Source organism: Gymnoscopelus microlampas, assembly GCF_963454915.1.
Source record: "Gymnoscopelus microlampas genome assembly, chromosome: 15".
Classification (NCBI taxonomy): Eukaryota; Metazoa; Chordata; class Actinopteri; order Myctophiformes; family Myctophidae; genus Gymnoscopelus; species Gymnoscopelus microlampas.
In genome coordinates this window covers 17,209,259-17,223,973 of record NC_139952.1, presented here as the reverse complement: position 1 = coordinate 17,223,973, position 14,715 = coordinate 17,209,259, and the positions used below count along the sequence as shown (strand labels likewise).

General features: G+C 42.6%; 1 protein-coding gene across 3 annotated transcripts in view; it reads left to right on the top strand.

The window, feature by feature from the left end:
• Positions 1 to 14,715, top strand: part of LOC311062315 (focal adhesion kinase 1-like) — a gene marked incomplete at its 5' end in the record, with an annotated part of 91,178 nt that extends 76,463 nt beyond the window's left edge. For all 3 annotated transcript variants that reach the window (XM_084081244.1, XM_084081243.1, XM_084081242.1), the window contains 6 exons: positions 4,731 to 4,770; positions 5,206 to 5,300; positions 8,845 to 9,000; positions 9,802 to 9,882; positions 12,352 to 12,437; positions 13,227 to 14,715. In XM_084081244.1, the coding sequence (XP_083937370.1) occupies positions 4,731 to 4,770; positions 5,206 to 5,300; positions 8,845 to 9,000; positions 9,802 to 9,882; positions 12,352 to 12,437; positions 13,227 to 13,353 (585 nt within the window). In that variant the 3' untranslated portion in view covers positions 13,354 to 14,715. The remainder of the gene's footprint in view (positions 1 to 4,730; positions 4,771 to 5,205; positions 5,301 to 8,844; positions 9,001 to 9,801; positions 9,883 to 12,351; positions 12,438 to 13,226) is intronic.

Below are 14,715 nucleotides of genomic sequence, written 5' to 3'. Positions count from 1 at the left end.
GTGACTTTGTTTATGTGTTTGAGCGTGACTGTACTACTGTATTATATTCTACTATACGGTGCTAAGCTATACCATAGTTCTGTACAATTCCGTGCCATGTTATATTATACTTTTGTTCCTCTATTTACATTGACAACATGAAGAATGAGCTATAACATTCTTCAGAGCGTGTCAAGCCTGGCCTACAGTTGACAAGGAGCTGTTAAAGTGTCAGGAGTTTGTGTGTGTAGTTCCTTGTTCCTATCAGCACCTTGGCTTGTAATGTGGGCTCTCAAAGAGAAACACACACACACACACACAACACACACACACACACACACACACACACACACACACACACACACACACACACACACACACACACACACACACACACACACACACACACACACACACACACTTGCGTTTATCTCTTCAATCATGTCCTGTAAGAGTTGTTACCACATGCATACAGGCACATAACACAAATACACTCAGCACGCACGCACGCACGCACGCACGCACGCACGCACACACACACACACACACACACACACACACACACACACACACACACACACACACACACACACACACACACACACACACACACACACACACACACACACACACACACACACACACACACACTGGTGGAGACAGGAATGTTTGGGTAAAAACAGAGCAGAAAATGGAGACAGAAACGCTGACAATGCTGAGAGAGAGAGAGAGAGAGAGAGAGAGAGACGAGACGGAACGGAAGAGAAACACAAAGAATGGACTAGAGAGCAGGGGATAGAAAATGAAAAGGAGAGCGTAGGAAAGTAAGAGATGGAGAGAAAGAAAGACAGATAGAGTGTGTATTTCTGTCAGCATGCCAGGGAGGGTGCTGCCCACACACCAACCACATCACCACAGAGGGCTCATGGGAACGTAGCAATGTGAAGCACAGAATAACACTTACTGTGAAGGACGTTCACACTGGGCTGAGACAGTATTATGCATTCAGACTCATAATTTCAAGATGTTAAATATTATGTCATGTGAGGTTACTGTGCTGTAGTCCATGGGCCAGACGAGATGTCGGTACACCGAAAGGTGGCAAAGGTTACATATCATTTTTGAGAAGCTCTATGTCTGTAGATATCATTTTGGTATGATAACCCTTCCTGAGTCACAGCTAAATTGGTGTTATCAGCTGCTGAAGTTACCCTCCCCCATTGAAAAAAGCCATTTTAGATGCAGGTGCATATCTTGGTATTGGCTCCTGTTGAGTACATATTTCAATATCTTTCACTATAGTGTTTGGTATCATTTTTAAGGGGACACTTTAAGCTTTCATTCAAGCCCTTGTGTGTATATGTGGGACAAGTACAGTGGTTACTGGAGCCCTTCAAACTTCGAATAAAACATTTTTAACACAATATTTGCCGAAATCATATTTTTTCTTTTAGTCCTGTGCCATCAAGAAACATCAGTGGCACAAAACACAAAATCTGGAATGCTGACATGACCCTAAGGATTCAGGAAATGTATAATTTACCCATATTATTTCATTCTGAGGGACAGATTTTCAGCCTTATATTAAACAAGTAGTTTTAACGCAAAACTAATCAGACCATAGTCAGTTACAACACAGACTCGTTTTAAGTATTTGTTCAATAGTAGCATTTTATAATAAAGCAGTTCATGAGTCACAGTAGTAGTCAAATCAACATGAAAGTATATGCATGAAATTATGTGTCCTTTTATCTACATAATGCTGTATATACAGCAGTAACAGTGTAGTAACATCAACAGTATATAGATATACATTGTGCAACATTGGGTTGATCGCACTATATATAAGAGACTTCAGTCCTTTGTGCCGACCCACTTTATTTTTTGTTCAGTTTTTTCCTTGTATGGCTTATTCTTTATTTCCTTTTTTCTCTTTTTGTCTCTTTTTTTCCCAATGTCCTTGTTCATGGCCTAGCTGCCGGGTAGTTTTTTTCCAAGCCTAGGGCCATGTCACACATTAAAACTGGTCATCAATTTCTTCATCTGACTCCCCAAGTTCAAATTCTGTTCCAGTGAACAGAATCCAGTGAATGGCCAGCTTGCCATCGTTGTCGGTCCATCCATGGAGAATAGGGCTTGGCACAACAGGACATGCCTGTAGACAGCAGTTCCAGATTGCTGCCTGGTAGTGGTTGAGTTGGAAAGAATGGAAATGGCAGTCTCTCTGCATCTAGAACTGCCCATCTAGAGAGGGAGACTGGATGCTTCACCTGGCAAGCATTCGAGCAATGATTCCTTGGTGCTTTGCATATGACCAAATTAATTATGCACAGTACCTTCCCTACTATTACGCCCAAATGTCTCAACTGCCCATCACACACCCAGATGTGTATACAGAATTCATGGAAGGGGGTTTCTCAGTTCAAATGGGCTCCACCAATCCCTTTCTCCGAATCCCTGTTGACCAAGCCATAGAAGAAACGGTGAACAAAGACACCCAGACAGCTGGAGGGACAAAGGGATTCAGCTTGAAGCCAGGAGATGTGATATTACCTTACAGCTGAGTACAGAACCGTGTTCCTCAGACATCTGAGAGACTCGATAGGTCAAGGCAGTTCCAAGCTGTCCCATCCAGATCTACAGGGTCCAAGGGTCAAAAGAGATGATGAGGATGTCAAGGCTTTCATTGACCTTATGGAGAATAACTGGTTCAATCCTGTGGCTCCAAATGGCATTGAGCTGCCTAATTGGCTTACACACCTTCACAGGATGTGACACAGTGAGTGCATTCGCCGGTCGAGGGAAGCTGAATGCTCTGAAGATGGTAAGAAAGGACCCTTCCTGGCAAGATACTTTCAGTCAACTGGGGAAGTCGTGGAATGTATCTCATGATCTCTTCCAGGAAATTGAGAAGTTTACCTGTTGCATGTACATCGCTAATAGCAGCACAGGTGATGTAAATAAGACGTAAGTAAGCTGCGCCACAAACGGTTTTGCTCCAAAAGGGGGGAAATCGAATCCAGCCAGCTGCCACCATGTAGAGATTGTCTCTATATGCATTATTGGACGGGCAAACTACCAGGCAGCAATCTGGAACTGCTGTCTACAGGCATCTCCTGTTGTACCAAGCCCTATTCTCCATGGATGGACCGACAACAATGGCAAGCTGGCCATTCACTGGATGCATTCCCCACCTGCACCAGATGTGGTCTTGGAGCTGTTGTCCTGCAAGTGTGTGCAAACTGCCAGATTGCACGTGCCTGTCAAATGGACTGACCTGCATGGACCGACATGTGCAGGTTGCAGACCTGCAGCAACCAATACAGGCAGATGATCCACAACCAGAATTTGAACTTGGGGAGTCAGATGAAGAAATTGATGACCAGTTTTAATGTGTGACATGGCCCTAAGCTTGGAAAAAAACTTCTACCAGGCAGCTAGACCATGAACAAGGACATTGGGAAAAAAGAGACAAAAAGAGAAAAAAGATAATAAAGAATAAGCCATACAAGGAAAAACTGAGCAAAAATAAAGTGGGTCGCACAAAGGACTGAAGTCTCTTGTATAGTGTGATCAACCCAATGTTGCACAATGTATATCTATATACTGTTGATGTTACTACACTGTTACTGCTGTATATACAGCATTATGTAGATAAAAGGACACATAATTTCATGCATATACTTTCATGTTGATTTGACTACTACTGTGACTCATGAACTGCTTTATTATAAAATGCTACTATTGAACAAATACTTAAAACGAGTCTGTGTTGTAACTGACTATGGTCTGATTAGTTTCGCGTTAAAACTGCTTGTTTAATATAAGGCTGAAAATCTGTCCCTCAGAATGAAATAATATGGGTAAATTATACATTTCCTGAATCCTTAGGGTCATGTCGGCATTCCAGATTTTGTGTTTTGTGCCACTGATGTTTCTTGATGGCACAGGACTAAAAGAAAAAATATGATTTCGGCAAATATTGTGTTAAAAATGTTTTATTTGAAGTTTGAAGAGCTCCAGCAACCACTGTACTTGTCCCACATATACACAAATGGGCTTGAATGAAAGCTTAAAGTGTCCCCTTAAAAATGATACCAAACACTATAGTGAAAGATATTGAAATATGTACTCAACAGGAGCCAATACCAAGATATGCACCTGCATCTAAAATGGCTTTTTTCAATGGGGGAGGGTAACTTCAGCAGCTGATAACACCAATTTAGCTGTGACTCAGGAAGGGTTATCATACCAAAATGTTATCTACAGACATAGAGCTTCTCAAAAATAATAAGTAACCTTTGCCACCTTTCGGTGTACCGACATCTCGTCTGGCCCATGGACTACTGTAAGAGATATATATTTAAGGGCAGCCATAGTGAATGGGTAGAGAGGCCGCCTGGGAAACAAAAGATCCCAGGTCCCCCTGTCGCGGTGATCCCCCGGCAATTTGTCGAGGTGTCCCTGAGCACTGCCCCCCCCTTGGACCACCAGGGCAGTAATAAGCTGGGTGAAGCTGAAAACTGAATTTACACTGTGCGGTCAAATCGGTTTAATTTTATTTCCTTTGGTTAAAACAAAATGTGTTTTTTGTTGTTGTTGTTGAAAAGTTAAAGCTCCATATTCTGTGTGTGTGTGTGTGTGTGTGTGTGTGTGTGTGTGTGTGTGTGTGTGTGTGTGTGTGTGTGTGTGTGTGTGTGTGTGTGTGTGTGTGTGTGTGTGTGTGTGTGTGTGTGTGTGTGTGTCAACAGGGTGGAAGCCAACACATTTACCAACCTGTGGGGAAACTAGGTGAGACCACTACACAACATGTGGCATGCTTCGTACTTAGTATACTGTACATATCATTGATACGCTTGTCTGTGTTTGTCATTTGACATTCAAATGTTTCCATGGCCTGAATGTAGCCTTAGTAGTAGGTGAAACACTTTGCTGTCTTTACCCACATGTTTGATATACTGTACTGTACTGTACTGTATAGACTGTATAAAATGGTTGATATTGCTAATTTGTATGGCTATTTTGTTTATATCATTCAGTTTATTTCTACAATTTTACCTTTTTATGTTTTATCGCAGAAGCTTATGGACGCAGAAGCTTTTAGTATAAGAATAAGAACTTTTTCTATATAGTTAGGCTGTGTTCTAAGTACTTTCAGCTGTTTTCTACTGTATGTATGGAAGTTGCAATACAAAAAAAGATGATGATTGTTCTAATTCATTCTAGAACATGTGGCCCCACCTAAAAAGCCCCCCCGCCCAGGGGCCCCCGCTCACCTGACCAATATTAGCCCTGTGGACAGCTACAACGAGGGGGTCAAGGTAAACACACATAACTCACACACACACACACACACACACACACACACACACACGCTCACACTTACAGTATGCAAATCATTTCAACACACTCCCTAAAGCAGTGGTTCTCAAACTTTTTCATGTCAAGGACCCCCAAATGGACACTTATTAGCCCGCGGACCCCCATTTGAAAAGATACATTTTAAGGACCCCCAGTTTGACATGCATTAGGGCTACGGACCCCCATTTAATGGCATTTCTATCTCTGGGACCCCAATTCATGTTGTAAAGTCAATGTTAACTTAACTCTGAGAGTGTACACTCTCCGAGTTACAGACCCATAAGGGTCCATTTGGTTCCTATCCATCATTTAGCTGGGGACCCCCTGGAACCCCCTCAAGTACCCCTGGGGGTCCCCGGACCCCACTTTGAGAACCAATGCCCTAAAGGTAGCTCTCCATCGCACCGACGTTAGCGGCGGTAAGTGTTAGAAAGCGTCGGGCGCCAAAAATCTGCTGTTGAATGGGCGGTGGATACGTGTCACGTCGGGTCGCAGGTTGTAGGGAAGCATGGACCGTCGGATAGCAGCGGGCTTGTTGTTGAAAAAGACATCAAGCCATAGGCTATTTTTAGCACCATAGCAGCCGTCTGTCGGTGTCTGCTCTCAGGTGCATTCAGCAACTTTTTTTCCACACCTTCCAACGGACTGCCAGTCTGCAGTAATCTGTTGTAGCCTGTTTGGTGGAGAGCTACCTTTAGTGATACAGAAACACGCAACTTCTATCTAATACAAACACAGACATACATACTGGATACTGTGTGCACATACCAACACATTGATGGTGGACCCTTTAAATTCAATCAATTAAAGATATCAATCAATCAATTAAAGGTAGGATAAGTGATTTTCTTTGGTTAAAATAAGTGTTAAATAGCTCTATATTCTGATAGTACTCATTGCTATAGAGTGTTTGTTCAGTAAAAGGAGTCTCCTTGTCTCTCCAGCTCTTTATCCAATCAGGATAGAGAACTCAATCAGGATATAGATTAAACAAGTGAAATTGGAAGTGATGACACTAAGAAATGAGCAGGCAAAATTGGAACTGGAACACTATAAAAATTAAGCTTAAAAATTGGCTCCTGATTGGCTGAGATTTGGACACCTAACGGAAAATGTATTTTCTGTTTATTAAAGAGCTGGAGAGACGGGGAGACTCCTGTTACTGAACAAACACTCTATAGCAATGATTACTATCAGAGTATAGTGCTTTAACCTTTTAACAAAATACTTTTTGTTTTAACCAAAAAATATCACTTACCCTACCTTTAATAGAAAGTGCTGTTGTTTTGCAGCATTAACGTTTTTGTTAAGAAACCACAGATGTAAAGTTCCACCGTGTGCCATTAGTCTCTCCCACTATAAAAGTCTGTCATTTGAATGAGTTGAGACATGCTGCAGGTACAGTGTGTGGGCTTTCATGTGACTGTCGAGTACTTTTTGCTTTGTGCTACTGGGTTTCATACGATGCCATGTAATGCCTCGCATGTGGTTTTGCTTTGGCCTAACGTGCTCTCCCCTCTTCTCTCTCCTCTGTCATCACCACAATCCATCCTCCATTCCTCCATTCCATCCACCCCTAATCTCCTCCTCATTGTACCCACCCTTTACTCCATCCTTCCATCTATCCATTCGTCCGTCCACACTTTATTGCCCCACACCCAACCTCACTCCCTCCTTCTCTCTGCACCCCCCCCAATCCATCCATCCACCCCTTCTTCCTGTGACTTCGTCACGCCTCATCATCCTCACCCCCCACTCCACTGTACCCTCTCCTCCACCCCCCCATCCCACCCCCCTAATAGCCGTGGAGGGTAAGCCTATCTGTGTGTGTATGTGTTATCGTTGTAGAAGTTAGTACTTAGTAGGTAGTCACTAGTTACGTCCACTAAAGTTGTAAAGGGATACTTTGACGGATTTTTGTCTTTTTCTTGCAGAAAAAAGCTTTGGTATCACTTTTTTTTTATGTGGTCTGTGTAAAGAAATAGTTACAGTACCATTGCTGTCAGTTAATCATGCCAGTAATTTTCGGGTGCTTGTGACTTAGGACAAATAACCAACTTAAATAGTCATTACGTCAAGGTATCCATTTAACATACTGTAGACATAATACAGTAGCAAACTGTAAGTCTGTCTGTCACCATAGTAGTGGGTGAGGATTATCATCCGCCCATAAACAGGATTCATATTATTTCCTTCCTCTGATCCTATTAGCTAGAGCAAAAATGTACAAAATGAACTCTTAATGACAAAGGCAACACTTTGTCTTTGTTGACAAAGACATCTTTGCTTTGAGCTTTCCTGGTGGGTGAGTGAGTCAAATGAAATTCCTGAAAAAAAGGAAATTCACTAAAATGATTTTAAAAGTTAGTCTTGACAGTGTTGTTTCTATAGTCTTTGGATTCTTTACTTAAACTTGACCACGAGATCTAACTGTCCAAGATCATTGAAGGAACAACTATGAATTCACTCGGATTAGTCCAGAAGTCATCATTGCTGTGTACATTTAGGACTAATCTAACATAGTTTAAGACTGGGATCATTTTAAGTCTTTACATTTTTATTGGAGTTTTAGTATGTCTATGGTTACATCATGGACTGACTAACATACTAACAATCCAATTGTACTAGTTGTTCATTCTAGAAACGTACAGAGAAGCACTTGCCCATTTTTACACAGCCTGTTCAAGGTAGGAATGTTGCGCCATCCTTCCAATTCGTATTGACATGGAATAGGGGGGCATTGTTGTGCCACATTTAAGCAGTGATGAAAGAAGTACTCAAATGTTTAAGTAAAAGTATCCATACCCTATTGTAGAAATAGTCTATTACAAATACAAGTTCAGTATTCAAAATGTACTTGAGTAAAAGTACAAAAGTATTGGCATCAAAATGTACTTCAAGTACCAAAAGTAAAAGTACTCATTATGCAGAAGGTCCCATTTCACCAGTTTTCAAATGTATAAAATGTATAAATATCCTTTGAAAATAGCAGATCGACAAGCTCACAACGCGTCACTTTGAGACACGTTGTGACTGTGTTCTGCCACGTCGTCTGCCCATTTTGTGCCAGTGTTTTGTGAAATAAATGCATAGGCAATATAGTTATAAATGCATATAATCTACCAACAAAAGTAGCTGTCATTTTAAACAGCTTAGATGCTGATGCTGTAGTGCTACATGTTACACCTCTGATTCTGCAACGCCGACATGCCATGGAAAGGTCACTCAGGGCAGGGGCTGACTTTACAAGGTTGTGTATTTACTTTTATATAAAATTCAACATGAATTCAACATTCATTCATGACTTAACAATGAGATTGAGTGAATGTGGATGTTTGTGTGGGTTTCCTCTCCTGGTGCCTCAATTAGTGATGTTACAACTGCCACCTGGTGGAGAGTCTGTGTAACTACAGTCACATATTCGACCATGAAAGAAATGTGCAGGGCAGATGTTTTATTCTTTACCTTTCTTACTGTCCTTGCATTCCTCATTGGTCCGTCCAGCTCCAGCCCCAGGAGATCAGCCCGCCCCCCACAGCCAATCTGGATCGCTCGAACGACAAAGTGTATGAGAACGTAACGGGATTGGTCAAAGCCGTGATCGAGATGTCCAGTAGGATTCAGCCTGCGGCCCCAGAGGAGTACGTCCCTATGGTGAAGGTAAGACTCAAATGATAGATGCAGTTCACCTTTTAAAACATTTGTAGTCATTCAGCTGACACACATATCCAGAGTCACATACATGTTTAGAAGAAGAAGCTGATGCCTAGTGCAGTGGTTCTAAAAAAAATTCATGTCAAGGACCCCCAAATTGATTTGTACTTGCCCACAGACAACCCCATCTGAAAATGTTTTGTGCCAGCCAGGGACCCCCAGAAGAGAAGATTTAAATTCTAAATGATTCAAAATCTTCCAAAAATGTTCGATATTTTTAAAATATTTTCAAAAATAGCACATGTACAAGCAGCTGTGAGCTTGTAGATCTGCTATTTTTTGAATAGCCAACGTGTAAATGGATAAAGTGGTTCAAATGATTGTAATGCTATGTTAACTACTTTTGCTGGGGACCCCCCTGGACCATTTTTGTGGTCCTCACAAGAGAAATGGTTGTTTTATATTGTTTTAAAAATATTTTAGAGTTAGCCTTACAATTAGGGAAAGATTTAGGTTGGGGTTAGGGTTAAGATTGGGCATTTAGAGGTTAAGTTTAGGGGTTGGGGTTATTAAGAGTTTTCCCTGTTTTATGCTTAATTGTGAGGTGATAGCCGATCAACAAGATAAAAACTGCGACGCGTTGTGAGCTTGTAGATCGGCTATTTTGGTGGTTAAGTTACTTTCAGCTATTTTTCAATGCCGTCCTAAAAGGTTGAGGTCCTCACAAGTATAGTAATGTGTGTGTGTGTGTGTGTGTGTGTGTGTGTGTGTGTGTGTGTGTGTGTGTGTGTGCGTGCGTGTGCGTAGGAGGTGGGCCTAGCACTGAGGACTCTGCTAGCGACAGTGGATGAGACGATTCCGGTGCTACCAGCCAGCACACACAGAGAGGTAAACGCAAGAAAGACACACTCGCTGTCTTCCTGTGTTCTTTTGCTACTCTCTTTGTCTTCTTCACACATACGCGTCCCACATGTAACTGGAACAGATAAGGGATTTAGTAGTCCATTCTACAACTGACTTAGGTGCGCCTACAGAGTAAAATCCTGTGTTAAGTTAAATCTGAGAGTGTACAAATAGAACCTTACGGCCGGGTCCATCTACCTTACAATTGGAATCTACAGTCATGCGCCAGAATGTTTGTGCGTCTGTATGTAAGTTGCATCAGCACTGCGCATGCGTCGACGCTAGGGTTTAACATTTTCCGGGAAATAGCTAATTTTAATTCCCGGGAATTTTCAGACCTTTTCCCGGGCTTCCCGGGAATTCCCGTTAAAGGGTAAAAAAAAAAAAAAAGAGCCCACTAAAATGCATTTATATGTAGATACTTAAATAGCCAATTTTACACCGAGGTGCCCAAATGTCCCTATTGTGTCCACCTATGAACTTGCACTAATAATGACTTAAGTTGATTTTTTAAAAAGCATATAAATATAATATATAAATATAATAGCCTATGGTGCCCTGCCCTGGCGGAGATCTGCCTTGTTGCGCAGCAGCGGGTGAAGACAATTAACTTAAACTATAGGAGCTGCGCTCAAAACGCACTCAAACAATGTCAAACTCTAGCTGCTGAAATAAACGTTCCATTTGTATCATTATTGACAAGAGAATGTGCAAAGGGATTATTTATTCATTGTCCATCAGAGCGCCGGTGAGGTCACAGTTTATCTCTACTTTTGTAGGATATTGATTTGATAGCCTAAACTTGTAATTTGTTTGCAGACAGTTATTAATTTATATTAGGCTACTTGCTGGATATTATAAGACTCCATTTGGGGATGTTGGCTGTATGTTGTCTATTAATCTATATTTTGTTGTTGATCAAATGTGGGGTTTTGTAGTGTGATTTTGATGTGCACATGCATGCGCTGCCAGCACTGACAATCAATGAGACAGACAGCTGTTGTGCAGTTCACTTGTTCTACTGGGTAGTTCTAGTAAAATGGTGGTTTGAACGTTCTAAAATGCAAGTGTAGGTAGGGTAGGCTACATTAATGATGAATGATACAAAAATCGGACCACATCGGTCTAATACTCTCTCTCTCTCTCTCTCTCTCTCTCTCTCTCTCTCTCTCTCTCTCTCTCTCTCTCTCTCTCTCTCTCTCTCTCTCTCCAGCTCTCCGGTCTGTCCTCTCTCTCTATCAAAAGCATTGCTTGGCTTGCGCGCATTTTAAGCTGGAATATAGGCTCGATCAAACCTACCTACTGTTTATGCAGCGTTTCACTTGATGATGTTGAATCTGAACTAGTCAACTAGTGTCTACCGTATTGACATGACAGCAGAGGAAACGGTGAAATCAGCGTGCGCACTGCGCAGGGCAGGCATGGGGCATCACGGCCACTTGTGTTTTATTTTGTTCATTAGCCTACTGTTACATTCAGTGCGTCCCATATTGGTTCACAACGGGACGATGGGACCCTGCCCTGGTCGGCAACGCGGCAAGTAACTTGCCTAATTATAATAGTAATTCCTCCACGCTGTAGATAGGCCTTTCTACTAATTAGTATTCATTTCTAACAAGAAAAAAAAAAACGGGAAGCCCGGGAACCGAAGTGAATTCCCGGGATGGTAAAAAAAAAAGAATTCCCGGGATTCCCGCATCCCGGGAATCCCGGTGTTAAACACTAGTCGACGCACTTTCCCTAAGCAATTACACGCCACTTCACGCTTACAACTCCTGGACATGGCAACCCCGGCAACCCCGCCCCCCATCCAAATACTGTCTGTCTGACTCTTTGGGAGGGTTGAACGCAGCGAACGCCGTCTCGCTGGGCTGAGCGGGCTGCTTCATCAATCTGTGCCGCACATTCTGGTCCTGCAAGAGCCTGTGTGAATACATAGATAGATGAACGGGTGAAATGTGTCCGTCTCTCAGTTTGCTTTCGTTTTCGGTTTCCGTCTCGAAACAAACACTGCTGTTGCTCTCGCTTTTGGTTTGCGTGTCGAAAACCTCGACAGCCTACTACACGAGAGCCTCGCGCCAGCGACTAGACGGAAGGGTCGCGTAGCGACCCGCACCTCTAGTGTTGTTACATTTGTACAGTCTTGGAGTTACAAATGGACACAACACTGAGGATTTGACTGTCTAAAAGCATCTCTGACAGGGCTGATGAGTGCATCCCAGAAATACTAGCTTATACCCTTTACACTTCGTTGACAAGGGTCCCCCAGGGATCAAATCTTTTCGCCGAAACCAGCCAATGTACAAGCTCACGCATCGCCTCGTAACAAGATGCCCAGAATATGGACGCTTGGGTTTGAGTGGTTAATAAATTGTTAAATCAAAGGTTTACATGTTCTACTCAAGTGCATTTTATATATGGCTTTAGTGACTTTTTTCTTTTTTGTTGAAATAGATTGAGATGGCTCAGAAGTTGTTGAATTCAGACCTGGCAGAGTTGATAGGGAAGATGAAACTTGCCCAGCAGTATGTCATGACAAGGTAGGTACACAAACACCCATTTTCTAAGGGGGGTGGGGGTTCTAGTTTTTATTTTGTACTACTTTGATATTGGTCGTTTATAATGTGGGTAATTCATGGATTGATTAAAAATGCAATGACATTGGCTCAGCCATTTAGTACACAAACCATTATGCTCCTTGTGAGTGGGAGAACCGGGGTTCAAATCCGAGCTGTCTTTTCTTGGATGTCTCCCCTCCCTCTGGCCTTCGTTTCGTGACTATCTACACTGACCTATCTAAAACAAGGCATAATGTAAAAGCGCTCGGGTGGCGCAGTGGTAAAGTCACTGCCCACCACCACGGAGGTTGTGGGTTCGAATCCACCGTGGTGGTGCATCCGGCTTTGTCGAGCGTCTACACGAGCACAATTGGCCCGTGTTCGGGGGAGGGAAGCCGGGCAGGGAGGGTGTTAATGGTCATTGCACATACTCCTACGTGCTCCTACGCGGCACTTGTCAGCGGGGAGTGTTGGGCGGGAGGAGTAGGACGAAGGCTCTACGTCCTCCTGGTGGGGGCTCCTCACTGGCAGGTGAGTCAGTAGGATACAACAGCAGTGACAATACAGAAATGTGTGTGGGGAGGAATCAATTAGCATAACGACTAGATTGGGGAGAAAAAGGGGGAAAACAATTATTGTCTACTCTTAAATCAAAAAACAAAACAAAAAAAACAAGGCATAACAAAATGCCAAAAAGAAATCAGAAAAAGAAAAGAAAATGTAATGACAAATACTATTTGTTCATTAAGATATGTTTTGTGTTCTCCTCAGCTTACAACAGGACTATAAGAAACAGATGTTGACGGCAGCTCACGCTCTCGCTGTCGATGCCAAGAACCTGCTGGACGTCATCGACCAAGCGCGCCTCAAGTTGATTGCCCAGGGCCACACGCACTAGCCTGCGATCCAATCAGACTGGACGGGCGGGGCCAGGAGATTCAGCCACAGGCAATCTGGATGGAGGATGGGGAAAGGGGAGGAGCCTGACGGTGGAGAGACTCAGCCAATCAAAGAGAGAGGTGGAAGGGCCGATGGATGGATGGATGGATCGACGGACAGATCCCAGATCGATCAAGTAATGGACTGATGGATCATTGATCAATGGATAGATTGGACAGGGACACATGCATGGATGTACGGATGAACAGACAGGACAGTACACCTGAAAGACTAAACCTAGGGATACCACCTCTCTCTCTCTCTGCCTCTCCTCCATCACACAGACATTCATTTATAAACTCTTCCTCAGCGTATGTCTGGCTGCGTCCACATTTGCTCGATATTTAGTTGTCGTTTTTTATCTCTGTTTATTTTGTCGTCTCGTTGTTCTGTATCCAGAAGAAATGCTTGTCTCCTATGCTGTCTCCTCCAGAGCCAGTTAAACACAAAAAACCTCAACAGGTCGATTGGAATCATTGAAGGAAACGCGTCAAACGAGCCCTGCCAGCGTCCTGCATGCACAGCGCGCTAACTCCTACTGCCTGCTTTATACTTGGTTGCGCACTGTGTTGCGCATTGAAAATAGCAGATCTGCAAACTTGTAGATCAGCTGTTTTCGGTACGCAACGCTGGCGCGCAACTGCGTATAAATATCGCCTGGAGGCTAGCGATATGTTCGTCCAGTGGACTGTGGGCGTTTTGTTTTGTTTTGTTTTTTGTTCTATGGCTTTCTCTGGAATGGTTGTAGACTTAGTCAAACAAAACAACAACAAGATTTCATTAAGAACAATACAAAAACGAGTACACGAGGAACAGGTAAACATCTCCACGTATTGTGAGATGTCACAACTGGAACAGATGAGCTAGGATGATGATGAAGATGATGCTTAAACCTGCTTATTATATCATTACAAATTATTATTATTATTATTATTATCATTATTATCAGCCTTGATGTTGTCTGTATTTGTTTTTCTGTCTTCCTTCTTTTCACCAGGTTAATGCGTTCACTACAAAGCTGACAGTGATGTGGTTATTAGCGTATCTTAGACTCATAAATGTCGCATCTTTCTCATTCAATGTTATTGCTTTGGTATCACGTGGCATATAGCCAACAGACTATCTCAGGCACCTGGAAAAACGAAAAATATGAATTTTATCTCTTTTTTTTAAATGGAACACAAATAAAGATCCATGGGCACTTTTTAAGTTAACTACATAGTAAATATACAAAATTCTATTTTTAACACTTTCCCGATCTATGAGTCGACAAGAAAGAGAGTGGAAGGCATTGGGGATGAACAGGGAATAGAGATGGAGG